At 57.5% G+C, this 15,698-nt stretch overlaps 1 protein-coding gene across 4 annotated transcripts in view; it reads left to right on the forward strand.

Annotated features, from left to right (window-relative positions):
- Positions 1–12,351, forward strand: part of PRIMA1 (proline rich membrane anchor 1) — a 60,027-nt gene extending 47,676 nt beyond the window's left edge. For 2 of the 4 annotated variants that reach the window (XM_027568771.2, XM_027568772.2), the window contains exons 5-6: positions 9,299–9,397; positions 9,677–12,351. In XM_027568771.2, the coding sequence (XP_027424572.1) occupies positions 9,299–9,397; positions 9,677–10,178 (601 nt within the window). In that variant the 3' untranslated portion in view covers positions 10,179–12,351. Of the gene's footprint in view, positions 1–4,586; positions 4,758–9,298 lie in introns of all 4 variants that reach the window. The other 2 variants (XR_003515522.1, XM_027568773.1) reach the window with 2 other exon arrangements.
- The last annotated feature ends 3,347 nt before the right edge of the window (positions 12,352–15,698 follow it).

A 15,698-nucleotide genomic window follows, 5' to 3' on the forward strand; every position in this document is an offset into this window, starting at 1 on the left:
CTGATTGCGGGCGGTGAGCAAGCGTGCTGCTCCCTGGGAGTGAGCTCTGGTGTGTGTGCACCCGAGGGTGCCCGAGCACACACATTGTCGCTGGGCTCTGGTGCTCCTCGGCCTGGTCCACAAATATGTATGGAGCACCTACTGCGTGCTGCGGACTAGACTAGGTGCCAGGGATGTAGAGATACGCAAGATGAGCCCTCAGCCCCTCACTAGTGGTGTAAGCGGATTAAGTACATGCACACGCACACGCACACAGACACGCACACGCGCGCGCGCCTGGGTGCCTCCATCCGGTAGGCGTCTCCCTTCGGCTCAGGCCCTGATCCTGGGGTCTTGGGATCAAGCCCTGCATCCCACTCCCGGCCGAGCGGGGAGTCTGCTTCTCTGCCTCACTCCCCCCTCCCCAACTCATGCTCTTTCTCTCTCTCAAATAAATAAATAAATCTTTAAAAAACAAAAAAAAAGCTGTTGCACAAATGAATAAGGTGCTTTTAAAACCTGAGTGCTGTGAAGGAGGGGGAGAATTCGAGAGAGCTGGAGGAGAGAAAGAGAAGAGGTTGGGAGAGGGGGTGCTCCCCGCACCCCAAGAGTCGGGAACGCTGTGCCTGCTTCCTGATGCGGCTTTATGGTTAGAAAGAAAGGTTAGGGCTTCGTACATCCCACAACCACCTTTTTACATTTTTATAGAGGTAATACAGGCACATAGTTTAAACCATCAACTTGCCACAAGAATGGTAAGAAGTACAGCAGCCCCCTGACTGCCCCCCCTGCCCCCGCAGCCGCGTTCTTGAGAGACCACCGCTTCTGGGTGTCAGTGGTTCTGGTCTTTCCATGCTCTGAGCACTGTGTATACGGCTATGAGGATTTTCTTTCCATTTCATACATTATCTGTTGGCTTTCCAAGAAGCAAGGCTCAGCACCCTCCCAGGGCCCACAGACATACAGAACACCACCCGGTCCCCATCCCCTGCCTACAGGGGTCTCCCGGGTGGGGGTCGTGACTAGAGTCTACCTTGACACGACAGCGTGCTGTCTGCCGCTCAGTCACCTCGTGTGCGGCGATGTGGTTATTGCCCTGGAGTCAGCGACACCTCCTCTCTGTGTGCACTGCTACCTCAGGTGATCTATCCCGAGGTGCCGGGTTTGCCTGGAGGCTCTGTCCGCTCCGGGGCAGATGGGCAGCCAGCAGCTCCCTGGGAACCTGCCCCACTCAGCCCGCTCCCTCTCCCATCCTTGCTCTCTCCAGCCTGACACCATGGTGGAGTTGTTTCAAGATCTTCCCTGAATCACAGACCCCATAGCCAGTCAGCCAGCGAAGTTCATTTTCTTTTTAGAACTGACATTCTCTTTGGAGCTTTGGGAGGGGGTGGCCTAGAAGGGTGGGTTCTTGCTGACTTTGTGGCCAGTAGAGAAGACCTGGCGGCCTAGGGTGGAAGGGAGTTTCCTGTGGGGTCTGAGCCAGAATGAGCCTCCCGGGTCATGGGAGGAAACTTGAGTCCAGGCTGGGGAAGAGAGCTGGCTCAGGTCACGGAGGTTTCCAGCCCTCCTCGGTGCTCCTTGAGCTCGCAGGGAGCTCCCTCTGAGCCACACAGTGCTACTCCTCTCACAGCTCAGCCCTTCCTACCCCTCACTCAGGCCCCAGCTCAGACACCACCTCCTCTGACCCGTGTCGCAGGCTGCTCTAGGTCCTTCTTCCCGGCCCCAGCCCTGGAGTTGGAGCTTTCCCTGATTTACGTTTCTGCTCTCTGCTCTAGGCAGGTTAATGTTGGTGTTTACACGTGCATGTGCCCCCGCATGTGTGTGAGGGACTGTGTGCACACGCACGTGTACACTTGCACACACATCAGAGGGTGGGGCGGGCGGTCATCTTATCTCCCTCATCTCCCCGATGGCATCTGGCGCGTAGTCACTATTCCGTGACTTTCTGTGGCTTGAATGGAGGCTTGTTTACATAGACTTGCCAGATTCTGCCTTTTATTTAGTTAATTAATTAATTTATTTATTTATTTTAGAGAGAGCCAGAGAGAGCGCAAGCTGGGGGAGGGGCAGGAGGAGAGAGAATCTTAAGCAGACTCCCCGCTGAGCACGGAGCCCCACATGGGGGCTCGATCTCCTGACCCTGAGATCATGATCTGAGCCGAAATCAGGAGTTGGATGCTTAACTGACTGAGCCACACAGGTGCCCTCAAATTCTACCTTTTAAATTAGCAAACTCTATTGAGAATTTCAGTGAACTCAGTTTTTTTCTCTCCCTCTGGGTAAGTGAAGTAGAATCTGCTTTTTGAGGAGATAACACGTGCCCGGTTTTAAATGCCTGGCCCCTCCCCTTCACCAGTTTGGGCTTCCAGCTCGGCTCCCCTCCCTCCAAGCCCCAGTGTCTTCCGCCTTCATGCTGTCCTCCAGCTGGTGTGCGTGCGCAGTGACTCAGCGACCCCCTCCCCATGCCCTGGGTGACCCGGCCTCCCCGGCCTCCCTCCCGCCTGGGCATGACACACTGGGGCAGGCCCCCCGCCCTCTGCTGCCTCCTCCCCAGCCCCAGTGCACACGCCACCGGCCCAGCCCTCTCCCCGCGGCCCCTACCAGCCTGCACAGTCAGGACCCGGGGCCGGGGGGCGGTTTGCAGGGACTGGGGACAGGAGTGGAACCTTTTCATCCAGCCTCATCTCACATGAACTGGGAGCGAGACATTCACCTTGAAGGCCCCTCAGATCCCCGGGGTTCTGAGACTGGAGCTGTCTCTGTGCCAAAACCTCTTGGGCCAGGCGGGGCCTGATGCAGTGATTGGACACTTGAGACCCAACCGTTCCCATCTGTCACTTCTCCGTGCTGCCCCCCCCATACGTTCCTGTAACAGCACCACCCCCCAGGCGCCAAATCCAGCCTCTCTGGCTGGCAGTCCAGACCACCACGTCTGACTGTGCCGTGAGTCAAGTCAAAGCTAGTGTGCTCCAGGGAGGGACCACCTCTGGCTGAGCGCTGAGCACAGACACATGGCCGTGGCCGCTCCAAGACCATCTCACTTCCTTGGGGACTTCGGCTGGATTCAGGGAACAGAGTCTTGTGCTTTGTTGCAGGACCAAGACTTAGTCTTCCAACTCCGGGGCTGGTGGTCTTTCCTCCGGGGCTCACAGCCACCCTCCAGGCAGCACAGGGCTTGCTTTTCCCCAGTGGTGGGGTCAACACACAGGCTTCTCTTGAGTCCCACAGGCCACAGCATCTCTCATCTTTATCACCTGCACAGTCCTCCCTCCGAGGGCAAGAGACGTGGCCCCGAAGAGGCAAGGGCACTGTGTGTCCCCATCTGCCTTGGGCGGAGATGCTCGCTCGGGCTCATTTATGCCCCCTCGCCCTGCCCCCAACCGGGGACCAACCTGCTGTGGCTGGAGATGGAATCCCGTCCTGGTGGTGGGAGGCAGGCTGCAGGGGGAGCAGCTTTGTGCAGTGAGGCCCATGGTGCTGCAGGCCAGTCGTGGCCAGAAAGGCAGGCAGATGGTGGGCACGCTCAGCGCCAGTGGATGGGGGAACCAGACGGGTTCCTGCTTCTCAGGGCGCTTTTGTCACCAGGAAGCTCCATCCCTCCCTGAACTCATCTCTGTAGACATGCTGGGTGGAGGTTGTGGGGCGGGACAAGGGGTAAGACAGGAGTCCCTGATTTAAGGAGCCCTTGGAGTGAGATCCAAATGTCCGGCCCTGCTGGCTGGGTCCCAGGTGAGCGCCAGACCGCGAGCCTCCCGATGCCCGCCTTCAGCTTGCTCGGCCGGAGGTGGCCCGACAAGGAAGCCCTAGGGAGGTAGTCCACCCGGGGGCTCGGTGAGAGGGTGAGGATCCTCCTCAGCTGCATACCTGACTCACTCACCTTCACGCAGGTGAGGGGAGGTGTGCTGGGTTAGAAATGAGGCTGTGCTTCTTCAGCAACTACCCTGGGGGTGGCTCGCAAAGGCTTTTCCTGGCTTCTTGACCCAGGTTTGGAGAAGCCTGCAGGCGACAAAGGCATCTCGTCATGGAAGGGGGTGTGTGTGTGTGAAGGGTGTGCGTGGGTGTGAGTGTATGGGTGCTCTGGTGTGTGTAGGTATGTGTGTAGGTATGGGTGGGTGTGTGTATATAGGCGGGGTGGGGTGTGTTTCGGGGGTGGGTGCAGGGGAGGATGGATGCTTTCGGAAGAGGGAGTCTGAGACTCTAAACCTCACGGAAACCAGACCCTTCCGTGGGGGGCCTGAGACACGGAGCGAGCTGGCAGCCTTCCCTTGCCAGGCTCCTCAGAGCTGTCTTTGTCCCCAGCTCCCCTGGCAGAGCAGCAGGCTGAGGGTGGGACCTGTCATATCATTGTCAGCAGGACTCAAGAGGGGCGCCTGGGTCCTGGCCCTCCCTGCCCAGGCGGGTGGCGCAGGGAGGCGGCTCCCGCGGAGGCCATGGCTGGTGACCTGAGCCCCCCGAGCCGTCAGCACAGTGCTCCATGGAAAGACCACGCAGTGCCTGCTGCTGGCCGGGCAAGGGGGAAGGGTCTCAGGGCGGGGGACCCACCTCCGGCACGCAGGAATCCTGGACACGGCCAAGGAAAAGCTCACTCCCCTTTCTCTTGGTTTTAGGAACCATGCCTTGTAGGGCGTCGTCTGTGGCCATCCCTTCCTGCACCAGGGTGCAGATGCCTTTCTTTGGTTTAGTGGGACCAGCCCTGGCTGTCTCACGGCACCGTGGAGCCAGGCTGGGTCCCAGCAAGCCTCTCTGGCATTTCTGGAGCCCCACGGGGCACGCATTAGGTAGGAAGTCTGTGCAGACCGGAGAGCGCTGGCCGCCGCTTGCCCACAGGACAGCTCCCCGCTGACCCCTTTCCAACGGCAGTACCGAGAGCTAACAAACACTTATGGAGCACTTACTGTATGCCAGATGCTCATCTAAGTGCTTAACCCACATTAATGTATTTCCCAAAAAGCCTATGAAATGGACACCATTATTGTGCCCATTTTACAGGCCAGGAAACTGAGGCAGGGAGGGGTTAAGTGGCTTGCCCAGGATCACACAGCTGGAAGTGGCGGGGCCTGGGTTTACTGAGCCGTGACATCCCAGTGCTTGGGCAGCATCACCGTGAAGTGCCCTGCTAGAGGAAGGACAGTGTGGGGAGGGGTGAGGCAGAGCCATCTCCCGCTGTAGCTAACACCTCAGACTCCACTGGGCTTCTGTGAACCCCAAAAGGGCTTTGGGAGTGGGCTGGGGCTGCGGGCCAGAGAGTAGAGTGATTGAGGGCTCAGCTCTGGTGGAGGAGGGGAGCAGACCAGGTCCATTTCTCAAGAGAACCCTTGGGACAGTGACCCTCTGCTCCCCTTGCCATGCCCAGACTCTTGGAATGCTCCTGGTGGGGGTCGGGGAGGGTGGGCTGCGCCAGCCACAAGTACCATTTTGCTGGGTGGAACCCCTGCCCAGACCCCCTTTGTCCTTTCCTGCCTGGGAAGCTGGCTGGGGCCATCGAGAAGGCCCTGGGGCTGTCTCCTTGCCTTGTCTTCAGCATCCCTCCAGCCAGGCTTGCTTCCTGCTGGGCCCTCTGTGCCAACATTGCCCAGGGACCCCCAGCTGGTTGGGGGCCACCTGCTCCTACCACATCCTCGTCCGGACATCTTTCCATTACGTCAGCGTTCCCAGCAGGCGTTGTCCCCCAACACAGGGGGTTCCCATCAGCTTGGGAAGGCCTTCCTCCACCCTCCTCCTGGAGAGTTCCAAAGTTTTGCATCCAGGGAATGCAAAGTTTTGCATCCAGGGAATGCAAAGGGGTCTCCTAACCAGCAGCCTGGCTTTAGAAATTTCATCTCTTCTCCTGGCGGAAGAAATCCTGCTGATTTCCTACTCTGTGCCCTCCATGCTTTGCCCATTTCCATGGGAGTTCCAGACTCCTTTCTTCATCTCTCCGTTATCCACTCTGGAAGGCCCTTCAGCCTTATCTCCCCTGACCCGGACCTGCTCCGGCTGACTTTTCAGACCTAGCCCAAGACTGAACATTTACTAGGGAGCAAAGCAGTGTGCGTTTGGGCTCAGAGATGTTTGTTCCTATTTTCTGGAATCCTGATTCTGATGTTCATCCCCCCCCTTGTAGATTGATGACAAATGTAGGAAGTGCACCCCACCCACCCAATTTCCCGGGCCATGCAAACTCAGAGTCGGAAATAAAGCCCACCCAGCAAAGTCAGAGCTGCTCGAAGCCCCGGTAAGGGGTGGGTGGCCCAGGGGAGAAAGGAAGGAGACCAAGGGGGAAAGGCCCAGGGACAGAGGCTGGCTCAGAGGCTGTCATTTCCACAAGCCCATCACAAACAAGGCAGCTGTCTGACCCCTACAATCCTGGAGGTTCTGGAAAGTGTCCCTGAGCGTATCCATAAAATGGGGTTCTTGGGATGTGCTGGGTTCAAGCAAAATGAGATGGGGCCTCTCGGAGACGGGACCCTTGAAAACTTTGGAACTCTCCAGGAGGAGGGTGGAGGAAGGCCTTCCCAAGCTGATGGGAACCCCCTGTGTTGGGGGGCAACGCCTGCTGGGAACGCTGACGTAATGGAAAGATGTCCGGACGAGGATGTGGTAGGAGCAGGTGGCCCCCAACCAGCTGGGGGTCCCTGGGCAAGTGACAGCTCTCCCTAAGCCTCAGTTTCCCCATGAAATGAATCTCTTAACCCCAGGCCTGGCTTCTTCAGGGTACCATTGTGAGAGCGGACAAGAAAATCTGTAACCAAGAGTGCTTTGCACAAAGTGTGATAGGCCCCAGGAGGAAGGGCTAGTTTGCACCTCATGTTTCTAGAAGCCACTGTGGCTGAGCCTGACACCCGGAGGGAGTGCACTTGGGTTTCTTTATGTTTTGTGAGCTAATTCTGCTGCAAGGAAAAAGGGAACAGTTAATAGATGTGATCTCAGGGTGTTGCCTCTGAACGGGCCTGATAATCCCACCCATGAAACTACTGATAACCACCCTGCAGACCCTGCCTCCCCCAAACTAATTCACCTAAGACTTTGTCCCGTAGGCACCCACTGGTCACCAGGTACCAGTCTTCCTCAGCCTGGGTTTGGGAAGGCTCCAGGGACATTTGAGAAGGCAGAAGCAACCAATCACCAGGCTTTCAAAGATGGCCTTGGACATTCAGTTTAGACAACACACAACAGAGGCCAGTTTAGGCTCAGCCCCAGCATTAGTGGGGACAGAGGAGGTGACTGAGTGTATGACCCCATGGGCCTCAGCATCACACAAGGGGCAGCAGTATTGCAATATGGGATTGGGCACCACAGCCGGTAAGTGGCCAAGATCGGGAGGCTGTAGCCAGCAGGCCTCGCGCTGGGGGCCAGAGCCCTCCTGAACCAGGCAGGAGAGGAGGTGGGATTGGAGCCAGGCCAGAAAGTAGGACTGTGGATCCAGAACCTCTGCACATGGGCAAGAGCCTTCTCAAAGCCTCCCTCCCAGCCTTCCTGAGCTGTGTATGGATGGGAGAAATGGCAATTGGGGTTAAACAGCCTCTGAATGAACTTCAAATGTCCCAACATGAAGTGTTTGAGAACCACTAGTGGGCACTCCTTTAGTTTGGACATTCACTACCGCCACCTCTGCCACCGTCAGCACAACCACCACCACCACTGTCATCGTCACCACGACTACTGCCAACATCAGCTGCACCACCATTACCATAACCATCAACACAACCACCACCACCACCATTGTCACCACCGCCATTACCATAACCACCACCATCAACACAACCACCACCACCACCATCATCATCGTGACTACTGCCAACATCAGGGGCACCGCCATTACCATAACCACCACCATCAACACAACCACCACCACCACCATTGTCACCACCGTCATTACCATAACCACCACCATCAACACAACCACCACCACCACCACCACCATCACCATCGTCATTACCATAACCACCATCAACACAACCACCACCACCACCATTGTCACCACCGTCATTACCATAACCACCACCATCAACACAACCACCACCACCACCACCACCATCACCATCGTCATTACCATGACCACCATCAACACAACCACCACCACCACCATTGTCACCACCGTCATTACCATAACCACCACCATCAACACAACCACCACCACCACCATCATCATCGTGACTACTGCCAACATCAGGGGCACCGCCATTACCATAACCACCACCATCAACACAACCACCACCACCACCATTGTCACCACCGTCATTACCATAACCACCACCATCAACACAACCACCACCACCACCACCACCATCACCATCGTCATTACCATAACCACCATCAACACAACCACCACCACCACCATTGTCACCACCGTCATTACCATAACCACCACCATCAACACAACCACCACCACCACCACCACCATCACCATCGTCATTACCATAACCACCATCAACACAACCACCACCACCACCATTGTCACCACCGTCATTACCATAACCACCACCATCAACACAACAACCACCACCACCACCACCATCACCATCGTCATTACCATACCACCATCAACACAACCACCACCACCATCATTGTCACCACCGTCATTACCATAACCACCACCATCAACACAACAACCACCACCACCACCATTGTCACCATCGTCATTACCATAACCACCACCAACACAACCATCACCACCACCATTGTCACCATCGTCATTACCATAACCACCACCACCAATACAACCATAACCACCACCACCCTCATCACCATCACCTCCACCACCCACACCACCATGACCACCACCTCCACCACCAACCACACCTCCACCACCAACTCTGCCGCATTACTATTCCCGCCACCTCAACCCCCATCACTACCCCCAGCATCGCCTTCGCTGCCATCTTCTTCATCACATTTTCCACTTACCTCTGACCACACAGAGGCAAGACTGCAAAATCCAACCTCTGGCACCTCTCCTCTTTCACTCCTCACCCCCAAATATTCATCTCCGCATCTGCTCGCTCATAATCAGTGAGACCCATCAAAGCCGGACCATGTGTCCTACTAGGCTGACCATACATTCTCCTTTCTCATTTGTCCAGAACAATCCCGATTCATGCCTGTTGTCCCTGCTTCATTATTAAAAGCTCCCCTGTTTCACTCTCAACTATGCCCTGGTGTGCATGACACATGATGCAGTCACCTTCATTGAAACCACCTCCAGCTTCTGATAGGCCCCCACCAGACCAGCAGCCCAAGGATGCTAACCCAAAACAGAGCCTGGTGGGCTCCCTGAAAGGACATAATACCCCCACCCCAGTCCCTGGTCATTAACGGCTGTCCCTGCCTCCCCACCCAGGAAACCACTGAGAAAAGAGGAGAACGGCACCAGTGTTGCTGAGTATCCCATGACCTCCTCACAGAGCAACAAAGGGGTGGACGTGAACAGCGCCGTGGTGTGAGTCTGCAGAGCCCGGACCCACTGGCCAGAGGGGTACCTTGGTGGCATTAGAGGACCCGGGAAAGCAGGTGGACCCGAGCTGACACTGGGCTTGTCCAGGACTTCCGAAGGAGAAACCAACCTCTTCCCAGCCTTGCCCCTGGTCAGCTCGCAGGCAGGGCAGCACAGACACCAGGCTGAGCCAGGCTCCCCTGCACGCAGCTCCCAGGGGCAGCGCCGCCACCCCAGGCTCCGCACATCTCCTCCCTGTCTTGTGTTTGATTTCCCGTCTTCCAGCCGCGCTCTGACAAAGGCAGGGAGTCTGTCTGCTGGGCTGGGGAGGCATCCCGCTTTAGCCAAGAGAAGGGCGATCCAGGGGCCACTCCCCTGCCAGAAAACCTCTCCTCCTCCCCAGCAAGCCTGTCTGCTTCTCCATTCACCATGCGTCCCAACAGAAGCCATCGGCACGGCCACGAGACGTCCCCTACCAAAGGTGCTTCCCACACATCTGTCTGCCGCCGCATCTGCGACTGTCCTCAGTCTTCAGGGCCTGCCTCCTCCCTCCCCTTCCCACCCACATCCGGGGCCCCTGGCTCTAGACCCCCGACCCCGTGCCACGGAGGGCTGTGAGCCCAGCCTGTGGAGCCCCCTCCTGATAGCAGACAGAGGGGCTCTTTTAGTGTCTGACCTTCCAGGGGCAAAACAACTCCCTGAACACCAGGTCGAGGAGCCAGGAAGGATGGAGGCCCCTCTGCCTGTCCTCAGACTCATTCGCACAGTGGATCCTCATAGTGACTGACGCCACCGTGTGAGCCAGGCCGTGCCTTCATCCGGCGGAGGCCACCATTTGTGCCAAGCCCTCTGTGGGCGCTCCGGGCTGGGCTGCCCCAGCCTGGCGCGGGGTCTCCCTGACCACCTCCAGAGGCCCTGACCAGGTACTCAGACTCTCTCCTGAGAGCCCCCGGCCTCCCCTCACCCACAGGGAGGTGGTGTTCTCCTAGGGCTCCCCTTTGAATGTCTCTTCCCCGGGTCTTGTGTTCTAAACGTGCTGAAACCTCCGGAGGGGTCGGTAGATGAAGGGAAGGAATGGGAAGACCCTCCAGGCCTGGTTATCTTCGTCCACCGGCCTGGTTCCCCGGGGGCCACCGGCCCTGTGGCCACATGACTAACCCCGTGGCGACAGCGGCCTGTGGTTTGGTCTCCCCTGGCGGATTGGGAGAACGCTCCTGACCTCGTGGGTCTGCTCTCTCTGTGTAGGGACTTAGCTAAGTGGATCCTGTCCACCTCCCAGACCACCACGTGTAGTTCTCTGGAGGGTATTTGGGCCACGGTGAGACTTTCCCATCCAGGTAGGCCTGACAGAAAACAAGTCCCCGTTCAGGCTGAACCTTAGAAATCCATTGTCCCTGAGCCCTTGTGCCATGGAGCAGTCTGTGGTCCATTGTGTTGCAGAGGGCAGAGGGAGAAGGTGAGTTTGCTGAGACCCTAACCCGGATCCCCCCCCCCCCCACCCCCAGGTCAGCGGGAACAGGCTGGGGACAGGTCCAGGCCCAGACCCTCTGGGAAAGGCTTCTGTCTTCCTTTCAGTTTTCCTTCGGTGTGAGGACCTGTTTTGAGTTTGGATTTGGATTTTGCTTTCCCTGCCTACGTTAGCATGGCACACCACCACGGGCGGCCATGGTCAGTGCCCCCAGCTGGTGGGCGCCCATGCCTTCCACTCCCCCCCAAGGGATGCAGGGCCCGTGACAAGAGGCCAGAGGGTGTGAGTCTGCAGCGAGACGCTTTCCCTCACGGCCTATAGCCTCCTGCCAAGTCCCCTGCCTATGCCCTGAGCAGATACCCTGGCAGGAACCCCACTCTCAGCACATGCCACCCTGGGCTCAGAAGGGATGGGAAGGCCCCTGTGGTCAGAGGGGAGAATCCTGGCTAAGGGGTGCCGGAGGGGTGGGCAGCCGGCCCGGAGAGGCACCCAGGGAGGCAGGGCACAGGCCTGCTTTGCACAATCCCACCTTCCCTGACCCTGGCTTCAACCTGGGAGGTTTTACAACTAGCTAAATCCTTCAGCCCCTGGCAAGGCTCCCTGTGAGGAACTTCGATGACCACCCACCAGGCTCTGGGGCCAGTGTCCCCTTCCCTGGGGACACAGCCGGGGCTCTGGGAGAAGCTAATATTTGTGCATAAATTCCCCCAAATCGTGTTTATAAAGTCTCTTATCGCTCCGTTAGTGAAAACCAAGAGAAGAGCCCAGTTCTTAAAAAAGAATCTACGTGAGAAGTCAACCCACCAAACCTAGAACTGGCCATTTGGAAACTCCCACATGTGGCAACAAGGGAACCTCACCGGAGTTTTGGCTTAAGTGACGAGAAAAAAAAAACAAACAAACAAAAACACTCGGCCTGGTATTTGAGCTCGGAACTTTTATTTCAGGAATGTATCTGCAGTCCCTCAACACAGATCAATCCTCAGACTAGCCCAAACGTGGAGGTCGAGAACGAAATGCACATTTCTTCTCCGCCTTTCTTCAAATAGATATTTTTTAACTATCTCCTAGTTGAGCCCAACTTAGAATGGCCTATAGGATCTCCCAGAGTTTTTAGGTGTTCCTTAGAAGCTTCTAAAGCAAGTTTTGGAAGAGAGACTAATAGCTGTAAAAATATAGACATATATATTATATATAGTTATATATATATATTTAAAGAGATAAATATATCTATATAAAATCCCTGTACTCTCCGAATCTGTACAAAGTCTGATTTCAACAGCCCAGGTCGTGCACGCTGTCTAATGCATGAATGTCAATACCCTGAGATCTGCCTTCCTGACGGTGGGCCGGGGGCACACACGAAGAGGGCTCTTGTCTCTAGGAGTTCTGTCACCGTGGACAAACGTGAGGTCCTGGCCATCTTGTCCACCAGTGAGCGAGCCACTACTGTGGATTTTGTGCGGAGAGCACCCAGGGGGCAGGACCGGCAGCGTTGGGGGCGGGGGTGGGGGAGGCAGGCTGGATGCTACTTACAAGGAAGAAAGTACCATGCCTTTTTAATTTTCAATAAAAATATCCTTATAAAGAGGACTGTCCATTGTCTTCCATGGTGGGGGGTGGTTGGCGTGGGAAGGAGAGAGCTGGCTGAGCGTGGGGCCGCGCCCGTTCCTTGAGGCTCTGCTACAAACCCAGGGCTGGGCTCGGTAACGGTAACTCACTTGCCTCATTTCCATATGGTTTCATCAGAATACCCCAAGGCTGGCATTGATGGGGCCTCTGCGGTACCCATCCTGTCCCTCCTCCCTCCACCCAGCCGCCTTGACCCTTGACTCAGTTGAGAAGAGGGTGCCCAACTGTCCCAGTTTGCCCGCGGTGCCAGGCAGATGGGACAGGCCAGTTATGCTAACTTGCCAAGGGCTCATGGGAATCGGGGGGGCCACGCTGGAGGGGAGGTGGGTCAGGCCTGCGACCTCCTACTGGGTCCTTCCCCGTGTCCAGACTTCAGCCCCCCGCCCCCAGAGTCGGCTGGCAGGTTGGCAGCACCCCCCTCACCCGACCAGCGGCTGGGAGCACCGTGGTCAGCCTGCCCTGCACCTCCAAGCAGAGGGAGCCCAAGGGCCCAGAGCGCAGGCCGGCCCCAGGCTCACCTGCTCCCCCGACGGAGTGGAGTGTGAGCTGCCTGTGGGGTCTCCAGGCCCCTCTTCCAGCCGCGCCAAAGGCAACCCTTCTTCCCAGCGCTTTTGGGACAAAGAGGTTCCAGTCCGATGGGCCTGAAGCCACGAGAGAGCGTTGCCCCTGCAGCAATGCCTTCCCCATGGGGGGGGTGAGGAGACAGGCTGGAGGTGGAGAGTGACAGCCAAGGGAACATGGACACGGCGGGGGTGGGCTGGAGTTTGAGCCCAGACAGGCGTCTTGAGCCATCAGCCATTCCCCTTGGTTGGGATGGTGCTGGGCCCCGCCCCCTCCGCTGGGTTCCCCAGGCTTCACTCAGTGGCAGCAACTGGGGGAGCCCGGTGTGCCCAGAGCTGGGGGCCAGGCGTCTCCCCACCCCGGCCCACAGCCCGGGGTGGGGGATGTAGTCAGCTCTGGGCAGGGCTCTGGGGGCAGGGCCTCCCTGAGCTGCCCGTTTGCCAAAACTTGACACGGGTCCTGGCACACAGCAGGTGGCGGCCACCACGGACGGCTCCTACCATCACTGCTGTCATTCCGAAAAGGCTGCCATCAGGCCCTAGAGAAACTCTTCTGCCCACCGGCCGCCTGCCTGGGTCCCCTCTGGGAGGCCGGTGAAGGTTCGGAGGGACACCTCGGGTCCGGGACACACTGCTGTGCACTCTAGCCACAGCAGCAAGCCCGAGGCCCCGAGGCACGAGGCGAGGAGCCACAGGCCAGGCTCTGACCCCAGCAGGCACCCTGGGGACAGAGCAGGGCCAGCCTGCGAGGGGGCGGAGGGGAAGGGGGAGCGGGGGCAGGCCTTGGGGAGCTGGCGGGGCAGGGCAGCAGCACCAACCCCTGCTGGGGGCCGCCTCCCAGCCCAGCTCAGATCTCCGGGGCTTCTGGCCGCTTGTTCTGGCTCTGGTATCCGGCCCAGACGCCTGCCACCCTCCCACCGCCTCCCCCTGTGTCCTGCCACTGCCACCGAGGCGGTGGGACCCGCCTGCCTGTGTCCCTGGGCTGGAGTCACTGCCCCTGGCCGGTGGGTGGAGGAAAGGCTCCTCCTCCTTCCCTCCCCACAGCCTGCATGAGAGAAACACCTAGAACACAGTCTCGTGAGGAGGGGTAAGCAGCTGCGCTCGGTTCCAAGTGGTGGCCGCACCTTTGGGCACCCTCACTGGCCCACCTGACTAGTGACACCCCACTGGACCACTCCCTTCCCGCACCGCCCCCATCCCCTGCCCAGGCACAAATGCCATCATCAGCCCTGAAGAAAGTGCGGACAAATTCCCTGATGCAGGTCTGAGACAGGCTCCCCACCCCCAGCACCACAGGGCCACCCGGCCCCGGCTTCCAGACACCGCCGCTACTCTTCCTGTGTGGCCACATCTTAGCAGCTCTCTCTCAGAGGCCGCCTCTTCCTTGAACACCTGGAACACAAGCCACACGTGGGCAGAGCTGGGTGACTTCGCCTTCTCGGCTCAGTGCCCACAGCCCTGCATGCGTAGCTCCGACTACCTACCCTCTTCTACGGAGTCTCTACGGAGACTTCCAGTTGCTTTCTCCTCTGTTGTCTGAGCCCACGAGCCCCCGGAGAGCCTGTGTCCCCTCCGACCCTCGGGGTTGACGATGCCATGTCTTGGGGACTCAGAAACAAGACAGGACCCTGCCCTACGGAAGCAATTTGGCGGTACGGATGGACCCGAGATGTGCATGCACAACTCCACTCTAATGTGGAGTTAGAGGGACACCCCGGGCCACCTTCTCAGCGCTTTGTGTACGTTACCTCTTTTAACCTGCCCTGCAGGCCTAGGAGGCATGTAGGTTGTCCCCATTTTACAGGTAAGTAAACTGAGGTTCAGAGGGTTAAGTGACTTACCAAGGGTCAAAAAAAGCAGTCTGGGGCAGAGCTGATATTCAGATCCAATTCTCCGTAGCTACAAGTTCTAGGCCTTTCCAACCCAGACAGGCCCTCAGATTTCAAATGGTCCTTTCCATCTCAGTATACACCCAATTATTTTCTCCGCCCACGGGAAGTAAACAGGACACTCAGCCTCCCCCGCGCCTGGAAGCTGGAGTCAAGGATTCATGGATCTGACAGGAGTCAATTCATATGTGGCTTCTGGTGAGTGCCTTCCCCTCTGAGAGCCTTGGTTTTTACTCCTATAAAATGGGCATGATAAGCCCTGGCCAGCTTCCTCCCTATGATGTGCACACAGAAGGGACTGGAATGACCCCAGCATCACCAGATCATCCTTCTGTCGTGGGTGGCCATCTGGCATCAAGAGTGTCTTCCTGGAATGGCTTCTCCAGGGTGGGGACCGGAAGCAGAATCCTGCACCCCTAAGGTTGCACTGGGCTCTCATCATTCCAGCCACCTGTTGGGCACTGTCTCTGTTGCGTTGGCTACAATGGTTGGGCGTTCAGAGTCATTCCCTTGACACAAGTCTCTGACTTCCTGCCCCCATGCCACACCCCTATTTCTTCCAGCAAGTGTCCTCACAGGGCCTTTCCTATCAACTAACCTCAGCCAAGGATCATCTCTGGCCAACAGAGAGGTTCTTCCAATGATGAACCCCAAAAGGAATGAGGTCTAGGCTTCATCTCTCTTCTAGCAAGAACTTCTTGAGTGAAAGCATCCTCCTTTCTTTGCCAAGGCAAACACAAAAACCTTGTTCCATTCTT

This window comes from Zalophus californianus, chromosome 6, assembly GCF_009762305.2.
Source record: "Zalophus californianus isolate mZalCal1 chromosome 6, mZalCal1.pri.v2, whole genome shotgun sequence".
Taxonomy (NCBI): Eukaryota; Metazoa; Chordata; class Mammalia; order Carnivora; family Otariidae; genus Zalophus; species Zalophus californianus.